We start from the raw sequence: 25844 nt of genomic DNA, 5'->3' as shown, positions 1-25844 counted from the left end.
AATAGCATAACAGCATGTGTCTTCACCACTAATGCATTGAAATAAAGGAAGTAATACTTTAAATGTGTAAGAATGACCTCATTTACAAGTGTGAACATCAAACTAGACAAAAAAAGTGATCAAAGAAACCCAACTCAACATTTGCACTGCAACAAACTTGCAAGTACATTTCAGGATTCAAAGGCAGTTATCTTAATGTTTCTATGTTACAATGAAACCTAAGACTTTTACTGCCCCTATTCTTTTAATTGGTATAATTAATGCTGGAGAACGTAGTCTAATTAAAAATAATAATACTGCTATGTACAATTCAGCAATGAAACACTAACTAAAATTAGTGAATGAGATTTTTGTAAGAACATTCACTATAAATTAATAGTGATGAGAGTTGCTATGAATGATGCTTCCATTATGTGTGAATTGTAGCCTCAGTTTCCTGTTCTTAGCTGACATGAGTGGCACCCAGTGTGGTTTTCTGCTGCTGTAACCCATCTGCTTCTAGGTAAGACATGCTGTATGCAAATTTCTGCATACCTCATTTGCAACGAGTGGTTAGTTGAGCTACTGTTGCTTTACTGTCACCTCAAAGCAGTCTGACCATTCTCCTCTGACCTCTGGCATCAACAAGGCATTTTCTCCCAGAAAACTGCCACTCACTGGATATTTTCTCTTTTCCTGACCATTCTCTGTAAACCCTAGAGATGGTTGTTTGAGAAAAAGACGACAGGCCAGCAGTTTCTGAAACACTCAAACCAGCCTGGCAACAACAACCAAGTCACCTAAATCGCTTCAGTTTGAACTTCAGCACGTCATCTTGACTATGTCTACATGCATAAATGCATTAAGTTGCTGCCGTGTGCTTGGCTCATTAGAGATGCATGTTAATGAGCATTTGCCAGTGAGTACATGTTACTTGCCACCAATGATAGCTGATGTATGCATCGAGTGATGATAAATAAAAAAACGTGACCAGCCGCAGCCATATTTTAAATCTTTTTAATATATCTCACATTTGATTTATTTACAAAAGACAGTGGCTTTGTGACATAAAACTCTGTTTTGTAAAATCAACATGAGAAACAATGGGTACCAGAAGCATAACCATACAGAACACATACATAGATAAATAACATCAGGGGAGCGTTGTCGCCGAGGTTGTCCTCGTTACACATTGTCTCTCTGCAAACATTAAAAGGATCACGATGTATGCACCTCTGTGTGACCAGCTATGTTATAATTGTATTACCCCGAGTTTGGTCTGACAGGGTATGTACATACAGTATTGCCTCTGCGTTGGTTAAAATGACATCAGTGACTCTCTATCAGTAGATCTGGAATGTGTGTGTGGTTTTTTAAATTATCTTTTTTTCTGAAATATTTAATATGAGTTTGTTTTTGTTTGGGGATTTTTTTTCCCCTAGCAGATGAAATCATTAAATACGAACATCTTCAGGCATTCTGTGAATAAACTATGAACAACAACGTACTAATGCAGATATACTTTGATATATACCTGGAATTTGACACACAATGTCTGCAAACAGTTTGGCACAAATGTAAAGGCTGAGCATGAGTAAGTTTCCCCCAGAACATAATAAATAAATAAAATCAAAAGCTAAAACAGACATAAAGGCTGACAGTATTTGCTGAATGGTTACTTTGTACAGCACTCTACAGAACAGCTACAGGCACGGACTGAAAGAACAAACGGAAAGCTCAATTTTGCACCGGAATGCATGGTTGAAATGACGGGGAAGACAGGAACTCGCTAAATTTTTACCTGTGCAGTTTTGTAATTTTGGGACCTTTGACGCCGGACGAACTTTTTGACAGCAGGGGTCCCAGAATTGTACTTTACGGCACCTGCTATATATTATATTTGGGCAATTATACAAGTGAATCCTTATTCCAACAAAATCATTACAATAACGATACTCCACTAATATTGTAAACCATAATAACAGTAATGATAACGCAGAGCAGAAAAGAGAACTTAATGAAAAACGTCACATTAAGAACAACAATAACAGAGGAGTGTCTTTTTGTTGTTTTTCTTGACACAGTGTAACAGGTTGTTCAAACCCTATACTTAGCTTATAGCACAGGCTTAATTTACAAATCTCAAAGCAGAAAAAAAAATGTAAATAAATAGATCACACTTTTTGTAGTTTAACTGAGGCAGACTTTACCCTGCGCTTCTTTCTGGGACTGAACACATCCCTCTTAAACTGCTCACCAACGTTTACCAATCAAGCATTTACTTAAAAACCCGACGTTGCCTGTTTTCATATGAGATGAAAGGCTACTCTGAAGGACAAAACAGTGAGCTAGACAAAAATGTAAAATTAACTGAGACTCACTCTACTAGTGACGTAGGATAAACTTCCTTTCATGTTAACAGCTGCCTCCTTAACAGGCGAATCACTCTGCTTTTCCACAAAAAGTACAAATTCACACACAGACAAACTATATTCAACAACATGCTTCACTGAAATCTCCTTTTCTTCGAATCCAATAAATAAAACAAACTTGACTTGGTAGAATGTGAAACTATTTTGGGAAACTTCAACAAAGCCAGTGACCACAACTGCACTATTCTGCAGTTAAATCCTCCATCTTCAATTAACATTGATCTTAGTTTGTGGCAAAAGATTTCTTCATGTTACCATCACATTTCACCTAAATTACCTCTGCAGTCCCTGAGCACCTACCTTCATTGCACATACACATTGTCAATATTCTCGAAATAACAAAATAAAGCTATTAAAACATTATCTACTTGCTCACTAAAACCTTAAATCCTCAAATTTTATAACTCAAAACTAAAAGTCAGTGCCTAATTCATTACTATTTAACATCCTGAGGTGCTTCTCTATACTTTAAACCAGTGTTTCCCAACCCTTTGGAGCCACGGCACATATTCCCCATTAGAAAAATCACACGACACACCACCAAACAAAAATGTCACAAAAAGCATATTGATCATTTTCCCCGGCACCGGCCATAGCGGAATTGGTTTGGTTTGTCCCCAGTATACCTTTTTTGCTTTCTTCTGACCACTACTACAGCAACCCATTTAATTAGAGCAGCCAGTTATACTGCCCTCTAGTGGAACAGAATGTAATACAGTAGTTCTGCCAGTCGCTGAGTACTAATCAGGTGGAAACAGATAACGGCACACCTGATCATTTCTTACAGCACACCTATGTGCCGTGGCACAGTGGCTGGGAAACACTGCTTTAAACAATAAATACTGAGGCTACCAGCTAGTCAGTGTCATTTGCAAGGAGGCACCATGCTGTGCTGAGCAGTACAATGCCCTTCAGGTGGTTCAGTTTTCACTGGGAGGAAACAAGGCTTGGCTCATTATTGTGTATAGAGCAGCCCCTCGGTTTGTAAGCGCACAGCCCTCTTTATTTGCAAGGGTTTGCTCACTGAGAGCACATTAGCAGCAGAATAGTATAGACTCATCGAGTGTGTTTACATGCTCCTGATATTCTGGAAACAACAGTGGTAAAAGTTCCATGCTATTCCTTATTCATTCCAAGATTTTTTTTTACACGATTAAAGGAAAAATTCAGCCTTGTGGAAACTACACCTGCTTGCTTTCTTGCCAAAAGGAGAAAATCAAAATCAGTGTCAGATGTGTACTCTGGTCTGGAAGGTAAATGCAGGACAATAGCAATCCTTGCAATCACCGTGGTCGCTGAAAGGTTGCCATGGTCACCAGCAGTTTGCATGAAAGACTTGTCTGCAAACATTTGCAAACTACTCACCAAGCTGTAGCGAAACTGTTTATAGTAAAACAGAAACCAGAAATGGAGAACTTATGCCGTCAAAGTAAAAGTTGTGCCTTTTGAAATGTGTTAGTTGCAGACGATAAGGAAACTTTGATATTTTTTTTTCTCACACTTTTCACAGCATCACTGTTGCTTGCAGACAAATTACCATCTCCATTGCAAACTACAGGTAGCCAGATAAAGGTTTTTGATGCATCACCTTATGTGCAACTAGTTTCAATTAGCAACCAGGGGCTCGTTGACTGGTTTCTAGACCTGTGTGAGTCAGGCTTAAGCCAGTATTCTTGGCTAGAAGCGGGTGCTCAACAGCTAACTTGGTTTTGCTTGCTTTTAAATATTCGTTGAAAGAAAAATAGAAAAAACAACCAAATCTAGTGATTTTATTTTATTTTTCCCAGCTAAGTTAGCTAGTATTTTGTTTTTGTGATTCTTGATTGCCAGGCCAATGGCTTCTGACAGACCAGCTAACCCTCCTCCGGCTTTTATACTAGATTAATCAAATTTTGTCCCAGCTTAATCCTTTCATAGCACTACGAGAAAGGAAATGAAATATTCCTTAATATGAAGCTTTTCTCCAGGCTGTGACCAGAGCATAGAGCGTCTTTGCTATTGGAGACTAGAGTGGCAGAATACAGATGTGCAGGTAAACACACTCAGCATGAATTCTGAGGCAGGACACTTCTGACACTCCAGCTGTCATCATAAACCCACAAAGAGCTGGCATAGTGTGGTACAGTACCTTTATCAAGACACGAGTGCAACGTCATGCAAAAAATATCAAAACAGAAAAAAAGAAATGCTAGTGCTAATCATACAAAAAGCAATGACAGGGAACATGTGGTGACAGCAGGTCGCCTTCATGTCGGGGCATTCCCAAGGTCATGTGTGTACAGAATCTTATATACAGATGATCTGCTGCGGTGGAACAGTTGGGAGAGAAAGCACAGCAAGCCATTCCTTAGCAGTCATGAGGGAAATCATTGGGTAATTACAGCAGTTTTTGTTTACAGGACAACATACATACTTGCTAATTATACACATCTTGCTACCAGCAAGGTGCGAAGAAACTTTTTTTTTTTCACATAGTGAAATCCTGTTAGATTACAGCATGCATTACTCTACGTGCTAATGCCAGGGGGGTTCTTGTTGTTATTGTTGCTGATTCTTCCCAGTTAATGACTGTATGTCCTTACAGGATGGGATGGTGTTCTCTTTCCCTCAGTGCTTCTGTAATCTCACTGTGCCTGGATACACAAACAGAAGAGCTTGTTGACAGCCCGAAGAGTCTAGATGAATTAGTTGTTTTTTTTTTTTAAAAAGAAAAAAAAGAATGTGGCAATACGCCACAGTGCATCGCTGCTTTTGGATGAAGTGTGACAGAAGGAGCCCAGTTCGAAGAGCCAAACAAGTATATTTTTCTTGGCTGATATAGGTGCCATGCAAATATTTAGTCGGAGCCAATCATTCAAATCCAACAAATGAAGAAACAACACAGTCATTGTCATCAAAAGCTGCTGTTTCTGCAGTAATTTTATATTATCCTGTCAAATTTTGATTGATTTTATGTTGCAACAGAAAAGAAACCAAATATTGCATATTTTGATCCTGGCCAATCGTTATAATTACTATTACCAGACTTACCTCTGTCTCCACCATTCCTCATGTTGGTCTCCTCATCCTCTGCGGCATCGTCCACTTTAAAAAACAAGAACTACATTTTAGTGACAGCAGTTCCTTATGTAAATACTTGGGCACAAAAGGCTAAAATATAGCAGAAAGAACACAGAAGTGCCTTTTTTAAGATAAGAAAAAAGGACTGAAGGCGAAGAGGAAGAGGAAGAAAAAAAAGCTAAAAACCTATTTTGTCTAGACTAACCTGAGTGAAGCTCTTTCACCAGTGACGACATGGTGTTTGTGATTGAGTCAGCAGCAACTAAAAGATCATTCCGAAGATTTCTAGGCACACCTGAGGAACAGAGAACGGAGAAGACATCAAATGACCAGTCTTGGAGTGTAACTTTGCGTAAGTATAATCTGCTTCAAATCCTCTTTGTTTTACTGGTTTCAGACGAACCCTGAGCAAAGGCCTCCAGCACATCCCCTCCCACACCTGCCAGGCAGTCCTGTGGTGTGTGAGTTGGGGTGGACCCAGCCGAGGTGGAACGTATGGGCATAGGCATTGAGCAGCCCGCACCGTGGCTGGGAGAAGAGTGAGGGGAGCCTCCAGACTGTGACTGCAATGGATAAAACCATTTATGATAGTTACGGTAATCATCAGCACATTACCTAACCTCCAAATGTAGGAACCACATGCTGAAAGTTCACATGCAAGAGGGTAGAGCACAACTTCCAGGGAGCACTCTAAAAATAGTAGCAAAGTTGAAATTGGAGAGGTATACAACCAGATAAGCTTAAAGAAGAGACTGGCTACATTTACATCAGGACTGATTTCTGATATTTATGTGTTTGACCCTGGCAGGTACAAAGACACTAGCTGACCGGTGTCATCTTCTTCCAGAAGCATAATAAGCGAAAAACATGGAATCTATGCTTGCTAACCTTTAGTGATTCTACAGAAAGAAGATAAAAAAACAAAGAAACCTAAATATCAGCCTAACATCAACTAATCAAATTCTCGAACAACCAGTTTAAATAGATGATGCTCTATTGGGATCACAGATTGCAGCTTTAGGAAACCTTTTTGTTTCTAAAGGTGACTTCTAATGAAATAAATCTTGACACAGATGTGACCAAAAGAACTTAATCCTTACTGGGAGAACAAACAAACAAACAAACAAACAAAATATTGGCTAAAAGCCACAACCCCCCCCCCCCAAAAAAAAAAAGAAAGAAAGACTTGTGGTAAAGCTATACTGATTGGCTTTACCTTGTCTGTCTATAGTACACCTTTACTGCATTCACAGGGTTAATGAGAACCATGCGTAGGTGTGCATGTGGGGCTTGTGCTGAGTTGGGAGCTATATCTCATAGAGAAAGGATCAGTGTGTGTCTCTGGGACTGTTGCAGGCCTGGGTTGATGGCTCCGTGCCAGGCAGCAGATGGCCAGCCAGACTGCAGTCATATTAGAAGTGAGTTTGTTAGCGCCAATGAAAGGAACAGGTCCCTGACATTTGGACCAAGAAAAACACAGTTCTCTCAACTCGCCTGGGTTAGAAAACAAATTTTAAAGATTGTGCCTCTACCGCACTGGCATGAAGCTAACAAGGAAGTGGTGGAGCAGAATCAAGTTTGACAACTAGATCAGTGGAATCATGTTAGGTAGTGGAATCCTATCATCTTTCTTAACAGTCGTCTTAAAACCTATTATAAACGCTTCCTTCAATCACATCTGTGTGGAGAGGGGAGCAGTGGACTAAGTGATGTGACTAGAGCAGGTATTGAGCCTTGCAAACTGAATTAAGGGCAACTTACAGCCTGCTTCTGCTCCTCATCCTATCAGCCAGCAAAGGTAAGCAGAGAGTGAGAGAGCAAGGAGAGTGAGAGCAACAGAATTAAAGCAATAAAAGAAGAAGAAAGGGGTTTCTGCATGCACCACATGGCACGTTTACATAAGATTACTGCTGTCTTGGTTTTGAAGACTTAAGGAAATTTTCAATTCATCAAATAAAGCCTAATTATGTAAGGTAGAATATCATTGATAAAACCTGTGAAATATAAAAGAATAACAGCAGATTTAGGACAGTTAATATCTGTTCTGTTCTGGGTTATTATATATCCCTACTTGAAGATAAATCTTCTCCAAGCAGGTGAAAGTTTTACCTTTAGCAGCCTCATGAGACCCTCCAGCTGCACCATCAACTCCCGCCTGCTCTCTTGCAAGGCTGACATGCGCCTCTCCAGCTCATCCTTCCTGTGTCTGCCGAGGAAGGAGGAAAACAAAAGATTTATGCATTCCTGTTTTATTTGTAAGGCATAATCTTACACCAGTGCTTTGCTTTAAACTCCAAACAGACAACAAAAGATTCCTGGAAAATATTCTGTAAAGAAGGCGGTGTCATCTGAAACTGAAAGCATTTCAGATGAAGTCTATTTCAGAGACTTCATCAAAGTCTATTAGCAAATTATTTCATACACTTATTCACTTCCTGAAGAGCAGCTAAGTGAGGGGATTATTTTTGTGTCTGGGAGACAGACTTGCCTTTAGGTCCAATAATCCCCGGATCAATTAGAGCCACTCCAGTAGGCAGTCTCTAATATATATAGAGTCCCACGGCATTTGCATCAAGTATGTGCACCATAACCGGCATTATTAGGTAATATGTTTTCTCGATATTGAAAAAATGACATCAATGTCACACCTTAAACCAAGTGTGTCAACCTACAGCCATTAAGGTCAAATCCAGCCATTAACCCTCACCCTGACACTAACACTATGCTATCAGAATATGTGTTCTTTCACGTTTTGGCATTCAGGAAACAAAGACTCCTGGATGCCAAATAACAAGGCTCTAGTGTGTTTTTCTGTTCTTGCTATGATTAAGCCCCAGTGTTCCCTTTTATTCTTCATGAGCTCTTTGTTGTTCAGAGGTCTGTTTTAGGATAAAGTTTTGATTTGCTGCTTTTCATAAAGTACATGCACAAAAATGGTCTAAAATAATTCTTTTATATATAAAAACATGACTCTGTGACTGCTTGTGGCCTCTTTTCAATTCAGCTTCTGGCTCTTTATCACCCCCTGGTGTCCATACTATGTAACTGTATATTGAAAAAAAAAATTAAAGCACAGTAGCAATCATTTGTATGGCTAAAGTTGTCCTATAAGAAACGTACAAACATTTGCAGATTGTAAGCAGCAGTTATCTGTTCTTCATCCTGTGGCTGTATAAATGCAATAGGACATCTGTTCAGTCCAAATACAGCTCCACACAGAACACTGTGCTGTTAAATATTTACCATTTGATGATGTCTGCCCTAAAGCAAACATACTAAGAGAGCGTATTAATATATGAAAACCTGTTTACTAGTAAGAAACAATGTGGTTACGTGACATAAGACAGAAATTACCTAATAATTACCATATTATGAAAATATTATCAACACTAACATGCCAAAAAGAGTCCGCGTGGGGAGTAAAATTGAAAAAAAAAAAACCCCATGATACAAATGGATGAATGACTAAAGATTAATTTAGAAGCTAAACAGTTAAGCTATAAAACATTAAAAGATGATGTGATTTGAACCTTTGGCACAACTGTTGACTTGCAATGTTGCCTCTGATGCATTATTTAGGCCAGTTGACACAATCAAGGAGTCGTTCAAGGTAAAAAGTGCTGTAACATGTCCTCACAGGGTGACTCTCTCCCAGCAACTGAACCCAAGGGTCTCAGTGTCCTGCCAGCAAGACAAATGTCCATGCTGTTGTGGAAGCAAATGCTCCCTAATTAGGCACACATTAATTTTACGTAAAGAATGAGTTCAGTCCAAAAAGGTACAACCGCCCTGAGGTTTTGTTTGTTTTTATTTCTTTATCTTTTTGACCCCTTAATGATGATGTTATATGTGATGTATCGTGTCGGCAGGTTGATACCTGAGGAGTCGTAGTTCGGTCAGGAGTGTGGGGTTCTGCTGGGCTTTTTCTGGTGTCGGCTGAGAGGCCTGTTCATGCTCCAAACGCAGCCTCTGGATTTCCTGCAGGATCTCTCTGAATATAGCAGACAGCAGAGACGAAACGTGAGCTTTATTACTCATGCTGTGTTGTCACATGTTTAAAAATACCTTAAATGCAAAACTTGCATTTGAAATGATTTAAAATGTGAAAGGAAAAGCACATATTGTTTACATACTGTACTCAGATGAGTCAAAGGACAAAGATTTAATAATGGGTTTACTGCTAATGCATTCACATGCAAGCAGCATTTTAATATTACAGATGGCTGAGAAACTTTCAAAGGAACAGCTTGATTAGCCACGCTGTGCACCGTTGTAATATTTTTAGCACACATATATAATCATCATCTCAACTAAAGGCTGTAACAGAAAGCAAATGAGTGCAACAAAATCATGCATCACTGCTTTACCACCAACAAGCCAAAAAATCAAATCAAAACCTGTCACACATGTATGACAATGGTCGCATGATAAGCTGTACCTGTTTTTGTTCTCCAGCTCTGCAATCAGCTGCCTCTGCTGCTTATTGGCATCAAAGTTGAAACTGAGATCTGTTGGAGGACATTGTTGCTGAAAAACAAAATTATCATAAAACAGTATTAAAAACACGGTGGGGAGAACAAAAGTTAAATACAAACAGCTATCGCGTCTGACCACAGCGAGCAGTAATGATGCTCCGCTGGAGACTTATTATGTTTCAGCATAAACAGGAACCACAGCGTCGCTTTATCCCTTCCATATATAACAAACAGTGACAAAGAAATCTACTGCTGCTGCTTCACAACAAAAGAGTTCAGCTGGCGAAACCAGCGGGGCGCTTTTTATTTTGAAGCATGTATGTGTCACCCTCGTTACCATTTTTCTTCACCAAAATGTGCCTTCAAAACATATTTTTTTCCATTTCTTGGAGAGGTTTATGTTTAAATTTCTAAAAGGTAGCAATGGAATATGAAAGAGTTAAGAAGGAGAGAGTTGTACTCTTCCAGCTCACGACTAGTGGAGCATAAAATCAGAAAGCAGTTTTTATTAAGAGAACCTGATTTTGTTTGGCTGCAGAGTAAACAGACCCAGCAGTTGGTGTATTTGTGATAAGGAATCTGGCTTGAGGAGTATTTGTTGCATATTTGAGCCACACTTTGCTGTTAACATGTTACCAGCATAGAAAGGACTAGAACTTTTAATCAGATGACATGTGCTCCTTACTTCACTGTATTTCTAGAAAAGTCATCAACGTAAGGGCTACGTTTCCCATTGCTTAGAGATTTTAATGCCCTGAACATGTTCAACTCCCAGCTTGGCTGACCTTCAACTTGAGTCATTTCCCTGCTCACTGCCCCATGTGCCCTGCCTATTTCTCTACAGCGCTCTGCCAAAAAGTAAAAATTCCTTAAGTCTTTCTAAAACAAATACAAGTCATGGAAAATAAAAGCTCACATTTCAGTTTCAAAATCCAAGTTCCCTGTGCTGATGAAGAAAACCTGACAAAAACTTCAAAGCATCAAATCTGAAATGCAGGGTGACTGATGCCCACCATGGGGTCTCATACTCACTGTGGAGTTGCCCGCCTCAGCTGCCAGGCGGGCAGCGTATCGAGCAATGAGGCGGTGCTCTTCATCTAGCCGGCTGGGACTCTCCAAGACACTGCCCAAAGTCAAAGATAGAAAGACACATCATGCACGCGTGCACACATGCACACAAGCATAGACAGCAACAGTGACTCAAATGTCAAAAGCGCTTATGTAAGTAGAAAGGAACAAAAAAAATTGCATGGCGCAAGTGATTATATAAAATAATTTGCATGAAAACAAAACTTCATAATTAAGGCGACCTTACAAAGGACAATTGGCTTTGACTGCAGTGTTGATAGACAGTCTGAGGTACAGTAATTGGTCATAACAATGAACTGTGATGGATAAGAGAGAATGCAGCATGCCAAATGCATTTGTGACTGTGCCAATGCCCATTCTGGCCATTTCATCACTGACTGGAAATGTCAAATAAGGCGCAAGACTTTAAATGACCATGGGTGTGGCATATGGTGCGGACAGACGACAGGACATATGCTGTTCTTTCTCGGCAGGCGGTCTGCAGTGAAGAGTGAAGGACAGCTGATATGGAGTTGGGCGCTATCTGAGAGTAAGTGATGATTAAGACCATTAAACCCAATCTGGCTTCAAACCCGCTGCATCAGCAACCACACGGCCTCAAAAGGACTGATAATCAGCCTCTTAATTAACATTTGTATTTGAATCTTATCTATACACATAAATCTGCTAGTGTACTGAGATCATTTCAGCTATTTTTTTCAATGTTTTTTTCCTATAATTTCACTGATTACATCATTAAATAGTCACTGTACGATTTGACATATTTTTAGATACTATCACCTGACTGGAGGAGATTAAACTTGGTCCACTAGAGGAGAAATCACTCAACCAACATGTCATAGCAGTCGTTTTGAGCCAGATCTCTGAAAATGTCTCGTTAAGTGGGGCACTTTCTAAATAATTTACCTTCTCGTCCTCAGGCCAAAGCACAGGCAGAGTCTGAGGTTTCTTGTAGAATTAAAGTAAGGCATTAACATACGTCAGGGAGCCGTTTGGGTTGAATCTTCAGGCTGGAAGCAGCTCCAGTGTTTTGTTCTTCAGGGAGTTTCTTGGCACCACCTGATGGCCTGAGCCAGGTTTCAGACAGAGATGCATGAACTACCTTTAAGCGCTCCAAACTGGCATCTTTCCCAGATACTTATTTTAGTTGTAAGCATTTTTACTCAAACACAATTTCTCAGACACCACTGTGTCTGTCATGTTTACCTATTTCAGCTCAGCGTGGGCAGGCTCAGAGTTCAGATTTCTGGTTTCTTTGACGCTCCTATAAATAAAGACTAAATGACTTTTAAGTGACAGATTTTGGATATCAAGTGTTTACAGCACTAATATCAATATATATGATTTAGAGTAAATTCATCCATTTTCATAAAAAACAGCAAAACATTACATTAGGTCATTTGCCAACCACTATAAGTACGATAGAGTGACGTTAATATGTTTTTGAACAATGACGCAGTGTTTGTAGTTTTACCTAGGTCACCATCACATTGGATTTTAACCAAACACTAAATATGTCATTGAAATAAAGACATTCAGCTTTAATTCAAAAGTTTTGCATCATCTGTTTAGGACATTCAGCCATTTATACATAGTTTGCCATTTTCAGAGACTCAGAATTAAATGGACAATTGGATGACGAGCAGTTTTGTGGCTAGGTGAGGCCTGTTTCCTGGTTATTTACAACGATCTAAGTGGATAAAAGATCTAACGCCTAAATCCCAAGTGTTGAACATTTGGCTGCTTTTCGATGGAAATCTCAATATCAGGTCCAAAGAGATTCTGCAACAACTCAAGGAGTCTATCATCAGCCAAAAATCAAAATCTATCAGAGAGAGAAGAAAATTTCACACCCTACGTCAAGAACACTCTCAGGGATGAAGGTGTATTATTGTCGAAGTCTAGAATCAAGAGAACCCTTCACACATATAATTACAGGGGGCTCACAACAAGATGCAAACCACTGGTTACACTCAAGAACTAGAAGGTCACTTTGCGAGGAAACGTCTAAAAGAGCCTGCACACTTCTGAAAAAAAATTCCTTGGACAGATGAAACCAAGGTGAACTTGTACGAATGTGATGGGTGTACACGGCTCAGATTCAGCCTAATAGGACAGTGTTTTATAGTAGATAGATAATGGCCCAAAGCAAACTGCAGAAGCAACCTAACAGTTTCTCAGGTTAAACAAATGGTATATTGTTCACTGACCAAATAAGTCACCTGATCTCAACCCAACAGAACATGTTTTTTTAGTTAATAAATACAAATCTGAATGCACAGAGACTCAGCAAAGGCCTGGTAGGCCATGTCATGTGAGGAAATGAAGCATTTGGTGATTCCCACTGGTTCGAGAACTCAGACAGCCATTGATTTTATTTAAAATCAGGTTAGTTTGTCCGATTACGTTCAAGCCTGTAAAAAGCTGCCCATTATTCTGTATACATTTTAAAACCCTTGAATTAAAGCTGAAAATCTGCACTTCAGTCTAATATTAAATGCTTGACTAAAAAAATACAACGACGGTGTACAAGAATTGTGCCTTTATCCAAATGTGTATGGACCTAACTCTATCTGTTCCGTTTCATTTACTCACTAAATACACCAGGTAAGCCTGCTTCATGAAAATTATTCTCAACTTCAATGTTAAGCAAGCAATAGCAGTTCATCAATCACATATAACTACAGCTGCTTTGTCAATAGTGCTTTCATACTGACGTTTGGTCAATAGTGAGTTGACTCTGAGTTAATGCCCTTTAAGTCTGAGACAGCATTTTGTTTTTTGCTGCTATAATGCGGCTAATAAGTTCTAAATTGTGGGCTGTTGGTTTGCTTGCTTATGCTGAGATATTGCTGTGTGAGAGGGAGATGTGGAAGAGAGCAGATGCCCTGTCAGCAGAGCAGACAGTATCAGAGAGCACACTGTGATGGAGGCTAGGAGCACAACACGCACTATTTTTTTTTTTTAGAGAGCATCAGTTTTTTTCTTTTCCCTGACATCTTATAGTTCTGTTTCTGTTTTTTCTTTTGTTTGTTTCCCTGCAGTAAAAAATCTGAAAGAGTCAACAAACAAGGACTGCACTGGTGCTGCTTGTCAGTTTGAGGCTTTCAAACTGAAGCAGAGCCACAAGGAGCTTTCCATTATTCAACAGTAACATCTTTGACTCGTACATCCTTAGTAAAAAAAAAGCAGGCAGGCTAGCGCTGCGCAATTATCAAATACAATAATATGAACCCACTTTGACCTGCCTACTGATATCCTCACTGCCACTCACAACACAACCTATTTTAGAAGCGTCACAATGGCTCAGTGCACAATTCCTGCCCTAAAAATGGCAGCTTTGTGGTTGTTAGGACCCCTCCGAGGCAACAGCATCTTCGGTGCATGACATCTTCCCATACAGCCATGACTCACAGAGCAAAATGTCAAGACAAAGGTTATCGGGCTTCTTCAATGCACACAATGAAGCAAATCTCAGGAGAGTGTCGCCTTCTGCCTGCCCATGCTGCAAAACGTAATGTCTTCCACTGACCTCCACAGGTTTGGATGTGAGGTATTGTTTACAGCCTCGGGTGACCCTATCTTGTCGGCTTCCCTCAATGCAAGCTGTAATCTCGATACCGTCGGGCCACACAGACAAGACTGCACTGCACAAAATGTTGATCTTGCAAAGAAAACTAATCCGGTATTGATTGCTACTTTGCTTTCAGCAAGGTTAAATACTTACACTTTGTTACCAGGTGAAGTGACTGATCTTTAAAACAGAAAAACAGGCTTATATTAACACGTCTCTTTAAAAACACAGTTTAGGGCTAAATCTAGTTGCACATCATTGGACCCTTTTTTTACAAGGTGCCCTTCAGCTGCGAGGGTCCTTGGCATAGTATTGTATGATACCTCAGCCTGGAGAAACACAAGTGGATTAAAAAAAAAAAAAAAGCATCCACAGGACTTCATTAAACTGCACACTGAATTCTTAAATAAATTCTTTAGAGTTCAATCAAACGCCGCATGCTAAATAGGTTTGATATTCATGCCTCTATTCATTCTCTACAGTGGACTGTAGCGTGTCTGCTAACGTGCCTGTCTTGCAAACACAAATTGCTGGAAAGATATGATAAAGAGATTGTGAACACAAAAAGGAAAATTTAACCAGCACAGACCTGCGAGAGAGAGTGCAGATACATTACAGCTCCCTCGGAGTGCTCTCCATTATTGAATTCATAACCACAATGGTTCATTAGCACTGTGAGTAAATAATAATTGAGGTTGCCTTTAACTGAGAGGGGCAGAAATAAGAGGACAATTAGGCTGCTTTCACGGGGCCCTCGCCTGCTATCTGCTTACATGATAAGGCTCCAGTTCTATCATAATCCATTTGTCAAATCAGCCCTTTAAGTAGGAGTGCTCGCATATTCTTCACGACAGCGGAACTAATTTTCCTCTAAAATTACTCACAAGGCAATGCTGTTCGGATGCAAAAAAAAGAAAAAAAAAAAAAGAAAAAAAAGAAATGTGTGTCAAGTGTGAAGGAACAAATAACATCTGTAGTTTGATTCACTGACTGCCCTCTGTTATTTCCACTGATGGGAGGAAACCCGAAACCATCTGAATCCTGTGATTAGAAGAACTGACAGCCAGAGTGTGCAACTGCAAGTGACGTCTGGTCATCTTTTAAAGATGTTATACCTTCAGAATGACACCAGGCCTGAGGGTCGCTTACCTTTTAGTTGGAGTAGGTGCCCCAGAGGACATGAGCATTGTGTCGTTCATGTTGTTGGCCGCTGGTTTCGGCTGACTAAAAGACAAGATTAGAGGTCTTTAATGCTGCGCTGCAGAGGTCTGTGGTGCTTGTCACCAGGGAATGGAGGAGAGGGCATTTGCATTTTATTAATAATCATGAATCAGCGATCCTGGCTTCAGTTTAATCCAACTGTACCAGGAGGGTGAGGAGGGAAGCAGGAGGATCATTATAAACCACTGAGTGTGTTGCAGGAAAAAAAGCAACATGCTGTACTCCAGTTAACTTAAAATTGTTGCAAAATAATTGACTATTCCGGGAACAGCGAATTAGATGTTTTTGGGCTATTAGCTTAAACCTAATTAACATGAGCAAGAGCAAGAGCAGCAGACAAGAGATCTAATTAAACTGGAAGTCTGTGAAAAACTAGTAAAGGTGACATTGTAGGAGGTAATTTTTTGTGAGAGTAAACAAAGCAGTGGGGTCCATCTGGCGGCTGAATCAGTGGCAAACTCATCGGAGTCCAAACCCCCGGACCACAGAGTCTCATTAACGCGCCGAAATATCACTCTGCACATCTCAGGTCCTCTCAGCTTCACATCCGACACAGAAAACAGCAGAGGAAAGCATTTGATTTTCAAATCCTTGAAGACGCATCCGCAGTATCTTTGTGTAGTTATCAGCTTTGATTCTGTTGTAACAGTTTTATTTAAAACACTCATTACCACATAAAAGAAAATGCAATGTAGAGCACTGTGTCTTATTAAGATTATTTGTCCAATCAGCTTTTCCTTTTTTCTTTTTTCCAAATCAAACTATTTATATCTACATTGTGCAAAAAAGCCACCTTTACCCCCCCACAAAGTGCATCAACAGCACAGGCAGTTCTGTATATTACTCAGCTACTAAAAACAGAAATCAGCACAAAATATATGAAAAAATGCAGCAGTACTTCTAAATGCATGCTCCTCGCATTAACGTGGGTGCTCAAGGGGGTCAGTGTGTTCTTTTTGAAGACACACTGCAATTATTAATTCATTCAGACGTTTATGCCCCTCAAGAGTTGCCTAATGGGGTCGTAAGAGACGCAAGTCCGAGTATTTGTTTCTGGGGCCGTTTGCACAACCACAGCACTGCTAATTTCTGGATCACGCATTAGGATAAACAGGAACGCAAAAGTGTCACTACTAAATGGCCACGCGCTGCCTTCCAGTCTCCCTGACAAACACTCCGGCTAAAATCCCAGCGCATGTGAAAAATGTTTACCTCTTTTTTTTTTTTAATCACATTAAAAAAAAAAGAATCCACCCTGAAGGTGAGCTCCAGTCTGAGGACAGGAAGCGAGGCGCCACACTTACCTCTGTGAGGAGAGAAAGCACCTGTCTGGCTGGCAAAATACATCCAATTGCTGCTGTTGCCAGATGCCTAATCTGCCCTCAACTGAGCAGGCGAGCATCTCACTATTACACTGCTGTTGTCTCCAAGGAAACTCAGCGGTCATGTGACTTTGTGACGACGTAGATTTGCTCTCTCCCTCTCTCTCTCTCTCTCTCTCTCGCACACGCTCACTCTCCTCTCTTCACCTCTCGCTAACACAGTGGAAATTAGGGGGAAATGCCTTTTGCTCAAAATACCTCCTCTGCAACCTCTAAACAAAAAAAAAGCACAAATGTTTTATCATCTCCTCAGCAGACAAGCGCACAATGAACTCTACAGTTTCTACTATAATTGCAATTATATATCCTTACTCTTCCCCTTACCTTTAGTGAGTTACATAAGTCAAAGCTCTTCACAGTTAGCCTTCTATAAATAATCATCAGCCCTTTTTGAACATACCAATAAAACTCCTCTGGCACAGCAGGGTGCCATAAAAAAGCTTCCTCTTATGTAAAGCAGTATTTCATTCTCCTCTAAATGTTAGAATGAACTCTAACAGGCATCCCGACTCGTTCACATCAGTGTCTGCAACGCTGTGATTCACTGACTCCCTGAACGCTGATTAAGGACACACAGGCCAGACATTTGGGCGGCGCCTCAGAGGTCAACCAGGAGTGAATTGACACAACATTTAGGCACTAAGAGATCAAAGTCTGCAATGCGCTAAGCTTTGTGTTACCTGCGTGCAGCGAATGACAATGTACCACGTGCTATTTATACTTGGCTTTGAAGGGGGTACTGGGAAAATTAAGTCTAGTGGCACCTCATGCACACTCGTTCGCCTTATTTCTGAAAAGGACGGGTGCCTTCAATCGTCCTCAGTCGGCTAAAAATAATAAGCAAGCGTGAAGCATCCTCTCCTGCTGTGCTCCTATTTCCCGCGAGGCTGACAGTACCTCGGCCATAAAAACCCAATGGATCACGCTCTCAGTGAAGTGAATTATATGCCTGTTCTCTACATTTTAATGACACTGATGGAATTTTCATTGACCTGGAGAATAAAAAAAAGAAAAAGAAGAAGAGGCATAAAACAGAGGAAAGCATTTTAAAATGTTAATGGATTTCTAGGGATTATATAGAGAGTGGAAAATTGGTTACTAAATATTAAACATTGGAAGAGAGAATTTGAGCCTACAGACTCACAGACTTGGTGTGTTCCACATTAAATGCAAAGTACGGCAAGATGCCTATTTTTTGACTCTTAGTCTGTTTTGGTGCTTAAAGTCTTTTGGCAGAAGCGGTGCTAAGTCTGAAGGTAAGAAGCCGCATCCTAGATTTAAAGTTTCTGAGACAGACAGTGCATCCCAAACCTATAACTCCTCTCTAAAACACAAATCCCCAAGAATCTCGCTGACAGTTAGAGTGGAGAGAAGAAATTCACAGCTCAGCTCACTGTTGGTCTTTGCTTTCAGATGCCAGTAAATATTTCAGAATAGTTTCAGAATAGATGCACTTTGTCTGAAGATGATATGAGAGTTTGGACAACTGGGAGACTCGTGTCCGTTCGATTTGGGCGTTTTGATCAAACTTGACTCTCTAGCCTGATTCTGCCATTATTAGTCACTCACAGAAGCTCCGTCAGCCATCACAGACACACACACACACACACACACCTAAGAGATCGCACTGATGTATGTCCTCTGCTTTTACGATATGAAACACCATCTCTTCACAAATAACATTCATCAGAATTGGCAAGCAGCAGCAATAGTTTTAGTATTCCAACACTGCATCTCTCTCACTCTTATGCATCACCAGTAAAATGAAGTCGATGTAGAATAAAAGTAGAAGCCTGGCAGTTTTCCTGTGACTAATTATCTGAGGGATCCATTTCTATAGCCAGCAGGGAACTCGGAATGGTATGCAGATAATTGCTGTGTTCCCCCATCATTTTTTTTATTAAACTGCCCATTAAAAAACAGAATTATTCCATTAGCGGCAGAACTCATGGCTCATGGCTACAACGAGGGCATACGATTTACAATTTGATGTTGGATTTAACGGTACAGTTCAATTTAATTTTGTCCTTGTCTTACAGTCAAACAACAAATATCATATAACATCAAAGCGTAGTTGTTATTTTTCAGTTTTTATGTTTTATTAAACATCACAGATGTAAATTAATCAGCTCTAGAGGTGCTGGGAGGCTTTTAAACTTTAAACTTTCATCTGGAGCCAGATTAGCTAGCTCCCCCATTTCTGGTATTTATGCTAAGTTAAGCTAAGTTTTAAAGCTGCTTCTTCATAATTACTGAAAAAACATGGTTGAAGCACCGCTCTATTCACAGCCACTAACTGTAATTTTTATACTCTGAGCACCTCTTTTCACTCTTTACCACTGCAGTATGTCATTACAATTTAGTCTTCTCTCTCTTAGTTGGTTTTGTCCTGTCTCCCTATTTCCACTTAACCCCAAACTGGTGGAGGGCAGTGTTGGTCAAGTTACTTGAAAAAAGTAATCAGTAACTAATTACTGATTACTTCCCCCAAAAAGTAATCCTGTTACTTTATTGATTACTTATTTTCAAAAGTAATTAATTACTTAGTTACTTTTTAAAAACATGATTTACAACCTGAATAGGTGATAAAGCGATAGATCTTTCAGCCCAATTCTACTTTTTCTGCATAATCCATCATACAAAAGGCAATCAAATGGAAAAGTCTCTTTTTAAAACTTGTTTCATTAGTTTTAATCGTTTAACTTTATGCATCAAGCAAAAATTAATTATATGCAACATTCTCTGACGGAAAAAATTTGTTTAACATTTAAACCTATTTTCTGCACATTCCAGCACATAAAATAAAATATTTTTGTGTTTACACTCACTCTTTCACATAGATGCAAGTAAAACACAGCAGAAAATAAATAAAATCAAAGACTCAGCGGTCCTGTTGCTCTATTTTCACCTGTAAAGCAGGACTGGCGTAGGCGGAGGTTTGCCCTGGTGCAGGTGTGCCGCAGCGGTCAGTGGAAGAATCCGCGAGCTTCTCTGTGAGTTTCCCATTACGTCATAGCGCACTCGTGCTTGTTCGGAAGTTTAGGGGTTTTTTTCGCTGTAAAAAGAAGTTTTTTTCCCACGCACAACAGACGCTAATGTTTTTGTCACTTTTTATGGAATCAAACTCAAAGTAAGGTCAGTACTTCCACGCTTTAAACGCTGCATGCTCATACTCTCTCCGCACTCGATATATTATCCATTGTTGATCTGCACACAGCTGTTGTCACTAACGTTGCACTCGCTTACGTCACTGTCATGAGACATTCTCGCAAAAACATCACAGTTTTAGTAACGCAGTAACGCAGCGTTCCTACGGGAAAGTAACGGTAATCTAATTACCGTTTTCGCAATAGTAATCCCTTACTTTACTCGTTACTTGAAAAAAGTAATCGGATTACAGTAACGCGCCCATCTCTGGTGGAGGGAGATGAGTGCCCCTCCCTGAGGCTGCTTCTGGTGGAGGCTTCTTCCTGTTGAAAGGGAGTTTTTGCTTCCCACCATCACATAGTGCTTGCTCTGTAGGGTCTTTACCTTACAGTATAAAGTGCCTTGAGGTGGCTGTTATTGTGATTTGGCACTACAGATGAAGAAAGTGTTTTTTTAACATAGCAAGGGATTTGTAACATAGAATTTCCATACATTGTAGTTTTCTTTAGAAACCAGAAATAATTTCTTTTTAGACACATTACTTCAGAAAAAAACAAAACAAAAAACATCTACCAATTACCATGATCAATATTATTAGTCCCTCTGGAGAACTGACCTTTTTATTAAGCAACTGCACAAACTACTGCTGTGTATTGATGAAATTTAACCTTGTAAAGGTTGTAAAATCAAGTTAAAACTGAGAGTTATCTCCAAATTTGCACACAGTATAAAAACTTCGGCATGGGTTTGAGCTGTCACTTGAGAAAGCATCACGCCAAAAACAAAAGAAATCGGTTTGGACTTGAGATAAAAAGAACTGTTGGCACTCACAAAGCAGGAGATGGATATGCAAAGCTATAGCAGCGTACACCAAGAAAACAAATACAAAAAAGATAACTTCAAGCCTGAAGTATTCTAAGGACAACGTTGAGAAACAGAAATACTGGAGTCACTCCCTTTAATCAGGTGAGACAAAACTAGAGCTCTTTGGTCATACTGAAACTGTTTATGCTTGGAGAAAGACATGAGACGTGTACAACCCAAAGAACAACATCCCCACAGTGAAACATGGTGGTGGGAGTATTATGCTGTGGGGATGCTGCAGTGCATCTGGAACTGTGAGGTGGAAGGTGGAAAGTGGAAGAAGGATATGTGAAGATTTTGAATGAAAAACCTCAAACGGTCAGCACCAAAACTGGGTCTGAGTTATCACTTTGTCTTCCAACACGACAATGATCCCAAACACACATCACTCCTGGTGAAGAACTACCTCCAGAAGACCAAAGTGAACATTACTGAATTATGATTATGTTTCTGTGTGCAAGGTAAAATAAAGTAAGCATACAAAATAAAACCAGGATGTTTGGAAAAGCTGTGTTAAAAAATTCCTTGCTCTGTTTAAAAGCGCTTGGAAAATACTTTAAATACTTTAAATAAAGGGAGAGAAGCTAATAATATTGTCCTTATCTGTATATAAATTAACCTGATTTGAACTGAATGACCTCAAACTAATTTCTTAAACATGGCAACAAGTTCACTGCACTCATATGATCTGCGTAGTCACCAGATCTCGCCACATCCAATAGAAATCCTGTTGAATGTGGAGGAATGGGAGATTCCCTTCATGAATGTGCAGCCGACAAATCTACAGTAGCTGCGTTTACGCTATCACGTCAATGTGGACCAAAATCTCAGAGGAACACTCGCAGCACCTTGCTGAATTTATACCACAAAGAATTAAGGCAGTTGAGAAGACAAAAGTGGATCCAACCCTGTTGTAGCAAGGTGTACCTAATAAAGTGTCCAGTAATTGTGTAACATATAAAATGCTAATGAGGTTCTAGATTTTGTTACAGTTAGATAGAGCCATGCTAGTACTTTTCTCACATCTAAAGATAAGCAGACTTAAGTGTCATGTTTAATGTATAATTTCATACTAAGGATCATATTCCAAAGAACTAAACAACACTGTTATTTCCCCCTGTGTGTTGTTTTGCAGATGTATCTGCCTGCTATTTTGAAGACCTGCACAGTTAAATTTGGGAGCTTTTAATCCGAACCAAAATTGAGAATGACAGTCGCTGATGAATACATATTTTGAAGGGTTGTCAGGTTTAAAAGCTTCTTTTCATTGCACAGCTGATGAGAGGCGCTACTTCATCGCCACACAAATCAAAACATAAAATCATTTCTGGAACCAAAAATAGATGTTTTATTTTTTTTGTAAATGCCCTTTCAGACATAACAATAGAGACAAAAAGATATAAAAAGAAGGGGTCAACAGTCACATCCATTATCCTAAAAGTCAGCAAACACGAATACAGAGTTTCAGCAACCTGAAAATGCCATCTGCAAGAGCATGAGGATGCACTTTGTGTTCAAAACCCTCAAAGGAGATCATAACAATAAGTTCTTGGAATTTCAAAGAAAGAATGCCAAACATATTTTTTTTATTAAAGCCCAATAAGCTATTAAAACTTAAAAGTAAAATTATAAAAAGTAGAAATAATCGTGGTACAACTTCCTCTAAGCTATATTATATTCAGTATTATTTAATCAAGGGCCTTTTCTCACTGCAAATTTTAGTTTACATCAGAAAATACTGAGCAATTAAAACCAGTTTTAGAGCTCTAAACAAAAGCCCCAGCTGGTTTCTCTGTGACGGAGCTCCATATTCTCCGTGACTACACTGTCTGAAATAATCAACATCATAAAAAAAAGATAGATATAGATATGGATTGCAACTTCCTGTGGCCCCTAGAGATACATAATTCTAAATATATTTTAGCCACAAATTTTATTTTTTATCAATATTAATCTACTTGTGTGAAGTAATTTCATGCTACGCAGCCTATAGTGTGCAAGCTAATCCAATCGCCTTATCTCTCAGTAGGAGGAAAACATCCGGGTCGACAGTTGGCTCTCCCTGTTGTGATGAATTGTAAATTTATGCAAATGTAAACTCCATCTTAAACGCATAAGTTTGGGCACAATGCAGAAAAAGCCCCCTGGCAGTGGGCAGAGTCTGGATATAAAAGCGAATCGGGGTAAAACAGGAAATCATGCGAATGTATTTACATTGTGTCAATTTTCTTGGTATTCACGAAGCTACTTTCTCCCCTGTGATGCAGTGCACTATCAATTACTCACTGACACTTGCCAGCAACAAAAGGATATACAGACAGCTTAGATTTATGGTCGTGACTGGAATATGAAGCGGGATTTTGTTATGAAACGTGCTATGGGAACTGTCGAAAGCTCAAATACAAAAGTTGAGAGATTTCCTGCGATCATGTTAACGCCATAGACAAGAACAACCATGGACCACTGTTTTTATACTCAAAACACAGTTAGATGTTGTCTTGGTGGAGACCATAAAGCGTTGGAGTTTCAGTGCAACAAAGAAGACGCTACGTGAAAGTATCTCAGTGGTGGAATTGATTATGTTAATAGTACTATTTTTCAGCTGAAATGTAAATGAGTCTTCAGGGTTTAGGACACCAGCAGAATATAATGCATTTTCTATAATGATTTCCCAAAGCCTAGAATCTGAGATTTATACCATCGTCCCTGTTTCATTGCCAACAGACTGATGAGGATGACTGCGCTTAACGGCAGCAGCGGCTGAATCTGTGTAGTATATCAGCATTTCCATGGTAGCAAATAATCAGGGACGAGATGTCTGAGCAGGATGGCGCACTATCAGTCATGTGGTGACAGCAAAGTGGAAAGATGGAGGCAGTTACATGACGGTAGCAGACTATAGATCATGAGGATACTGATCCTTGCCATGCTGTTAATCAACAAATCTGCTGGGGTTCCCTCAATAATGACAGAGAGAGCAGGAACAAATGCATTGGGAAGAGTACTTACACAGTGTGGGTGAGCTCCTGTGGTCTCTCGGCCTGCTCAGGGAATACGGGATGTGGCGGCTCTCCGATGGGGACGCAGCCTAGCGATTTACTGATGGCATGGCTCAGCTTTTTAGCCGGAGACTTCTGTGAGTTAGGCAAGACAAACAACGCATTGGTTAGCTTTGCAATTTTGTTGACTGCTGTGACTGTGTTGGAGTGAAAACAGTTTTACGCTGTTAGAAGTCATTTACATAACTAGGTCAAGACGTTGTTTACTGTGGGAAAAGTGGGGATGAGAAGTACTTGTTGCATACTCAGTAAAAGCTTCTATTGAGCAGGTTCGGTGGATTCTTTAATCCAAATGGCTGAAAAACTGCAGTGAAGCTTGACAGCAATGCTTCATTCAGGAGAAATAAGGGAAGAAGCTTCAAAATATAACAAACACATTTAGGTTTGGCTACTCTGACCAATGGTTTAGGATGATTTCCAGCACTTGTATTTCACTCTTTAGGAAACTCTGAATTATATGGGAAAAGTATACAGTACTATCCCTAATGTTTCTGATGAGTGATACTTTAACTTCTTAACTGAAGTCACTCATATCTTATGATTTTTTAAATTATATTTTCTCATACTGGCAGGTTAGAGCATCTTTCAACATATTTTAGTGCGGTACAAGGTGGTCACCACAACAGATCATTTGCCTTCATCTCATCCTGTCCCTAGCATCCTCTTCGGCTCTCACTAATCCTCTGCATGTCCTCCTTCACTACATCCTTTGGTGTTCCTGTTTTCCACCTGGCTGGCACCTCTGTGTTCAACATCCCTTGTCCAATATATTCACTATCACTCTTCTCCAAATGTCCAAACCATCTCAGTGCCTCTCTAACTTTGCCTTCAAAGTGCTTATCCTGAGCTGTCCCTCTGATGTACTCATTTCTAATCCTGTCCCTCCTGATCACTCCCAATGAAAATCTTAGCACCTTAAGCTACCTTCTACTCTGCCTCATGTCTTTCTTTTGTTTGACCGAATGTCTCAACTTAGAAACTTTTCTTTTCACTTTTGTTGTTATCCTTCTGTCACAAATCACCCCGGACGCTCATCTCCACTCACCTCTCTTGTGCACTGTCCATTGCTTTGGATGGTTAACCACAGGTATTTATATTCATGCACCTTCACTGCTTCTTTCAACTTCACCTCCCCCTCTAAGCATGACTCCATCTCTGCAGGCTCTCTTCCACCTGCTTCCTACTCTTACTACAGATCACAATGTCAATTGCAAGCATCATAGTCCTTGGAGATTCCTGCCTGACCTCATCTGTCAGCCTGTCCATCACCACTGCAAACAAGAAGGGTCTTAGAGCTGATCCATGATGTAATCCCACCCCCACCTTGTCACTCCTCATGCACACCTCGCTATTGTTGCTGCCCTCATGTTCTGCACCACCATCAAATACTTCTCTGTCACTTCTGACTTCCTTGTGCAGTACTACAGCTCCTCTCTTGGCATCCTATCATGTGATTTTACTAGAGCCATAAAGACACATTGCAACACATTCTGACCTTCTCTGTACTTCTCCATCAGCGCTGTCAAACACTACATCTGTAGCGCTCTTTCCTGGCATGAAGC

General features: G+C 39.9%; 1 protein-coding gene across 5 annotated transcripts in view; it reads right to left on the bottom strand.

Annotated features, from left to right (window-relative positions):
- Nucleotides 1-980: 980 nt before the first annotated feature.
- Nucleotides 981-25844, bottom strand: part of dtnbb (dystrobrevin, beta b) — a 41092-nt gene continuing 16228 nt past the window's right edge. For 2 of the 5 annotated variants that reach the window (XM_085256372.1, XM_085256373.1), the window contains exons 10-20: nt 24233-24357; nt 15759-15833; nt 10979-11069; nt 9910-9998; nt 9349-9462; nt 7581-7677; nt 7233-7253; nt 5875-6034; nt 5677-5766; nt 5442-5495; nt 981-5044 (exon numbers count right to left, since the gene is read on the bottom strand). In XM_085256372.1, the coding sequence (XP_085112498.1) occupies nt 5019-5044; nt 5442-5495; nt 5677-5766; nt 5875-6034; nt 7233-7253; nt 7581-7677; nt 9349-9462; nt 9910-9998; nt 10979-11069; nt 15759-15833; nt 24233-24357 (942 nt within the window). In that variant the 3' untranslated portion in view covers nt 981-5018. The remainder of the gene's footprint in view (nt 5045-5441; nt 5496-5676; nt 5767-5874; nt 6035-7232; nt 7254-7580; nt 7678-9348; nt 9463-9909; nt 9999-10978; nt 11070-15758; nt 15834-24232; nt 24358-25844) is intronic. The other 3 variants (XM_085256374.1, XM_085256375.1, XM_085256377.1) reach the window with 3 other exon arrangements.

Source organism: Mchenga conophoros, linkage group LG19 (genome assembly GCF_057382185.1).
Source record: "Mchenga conophoros isolate Kocher_MC1m ecotype Shallow Benthic linkage group LG19, M_conophoros_male_GT1.1, whole genome shotgun sequence".
NCBI classification, from domain to species: Eukaryota; Metazoa; Chordata; class Actinopteri; order Cichliformes; family Cichlidae; genus Mchenga; species Mchenga conophoros.
The sequence above is the reverse complement of the archived record's forward strand: the minus strand, read 5'-3'. Positions and strand labels throughout refer to the sequence as shown.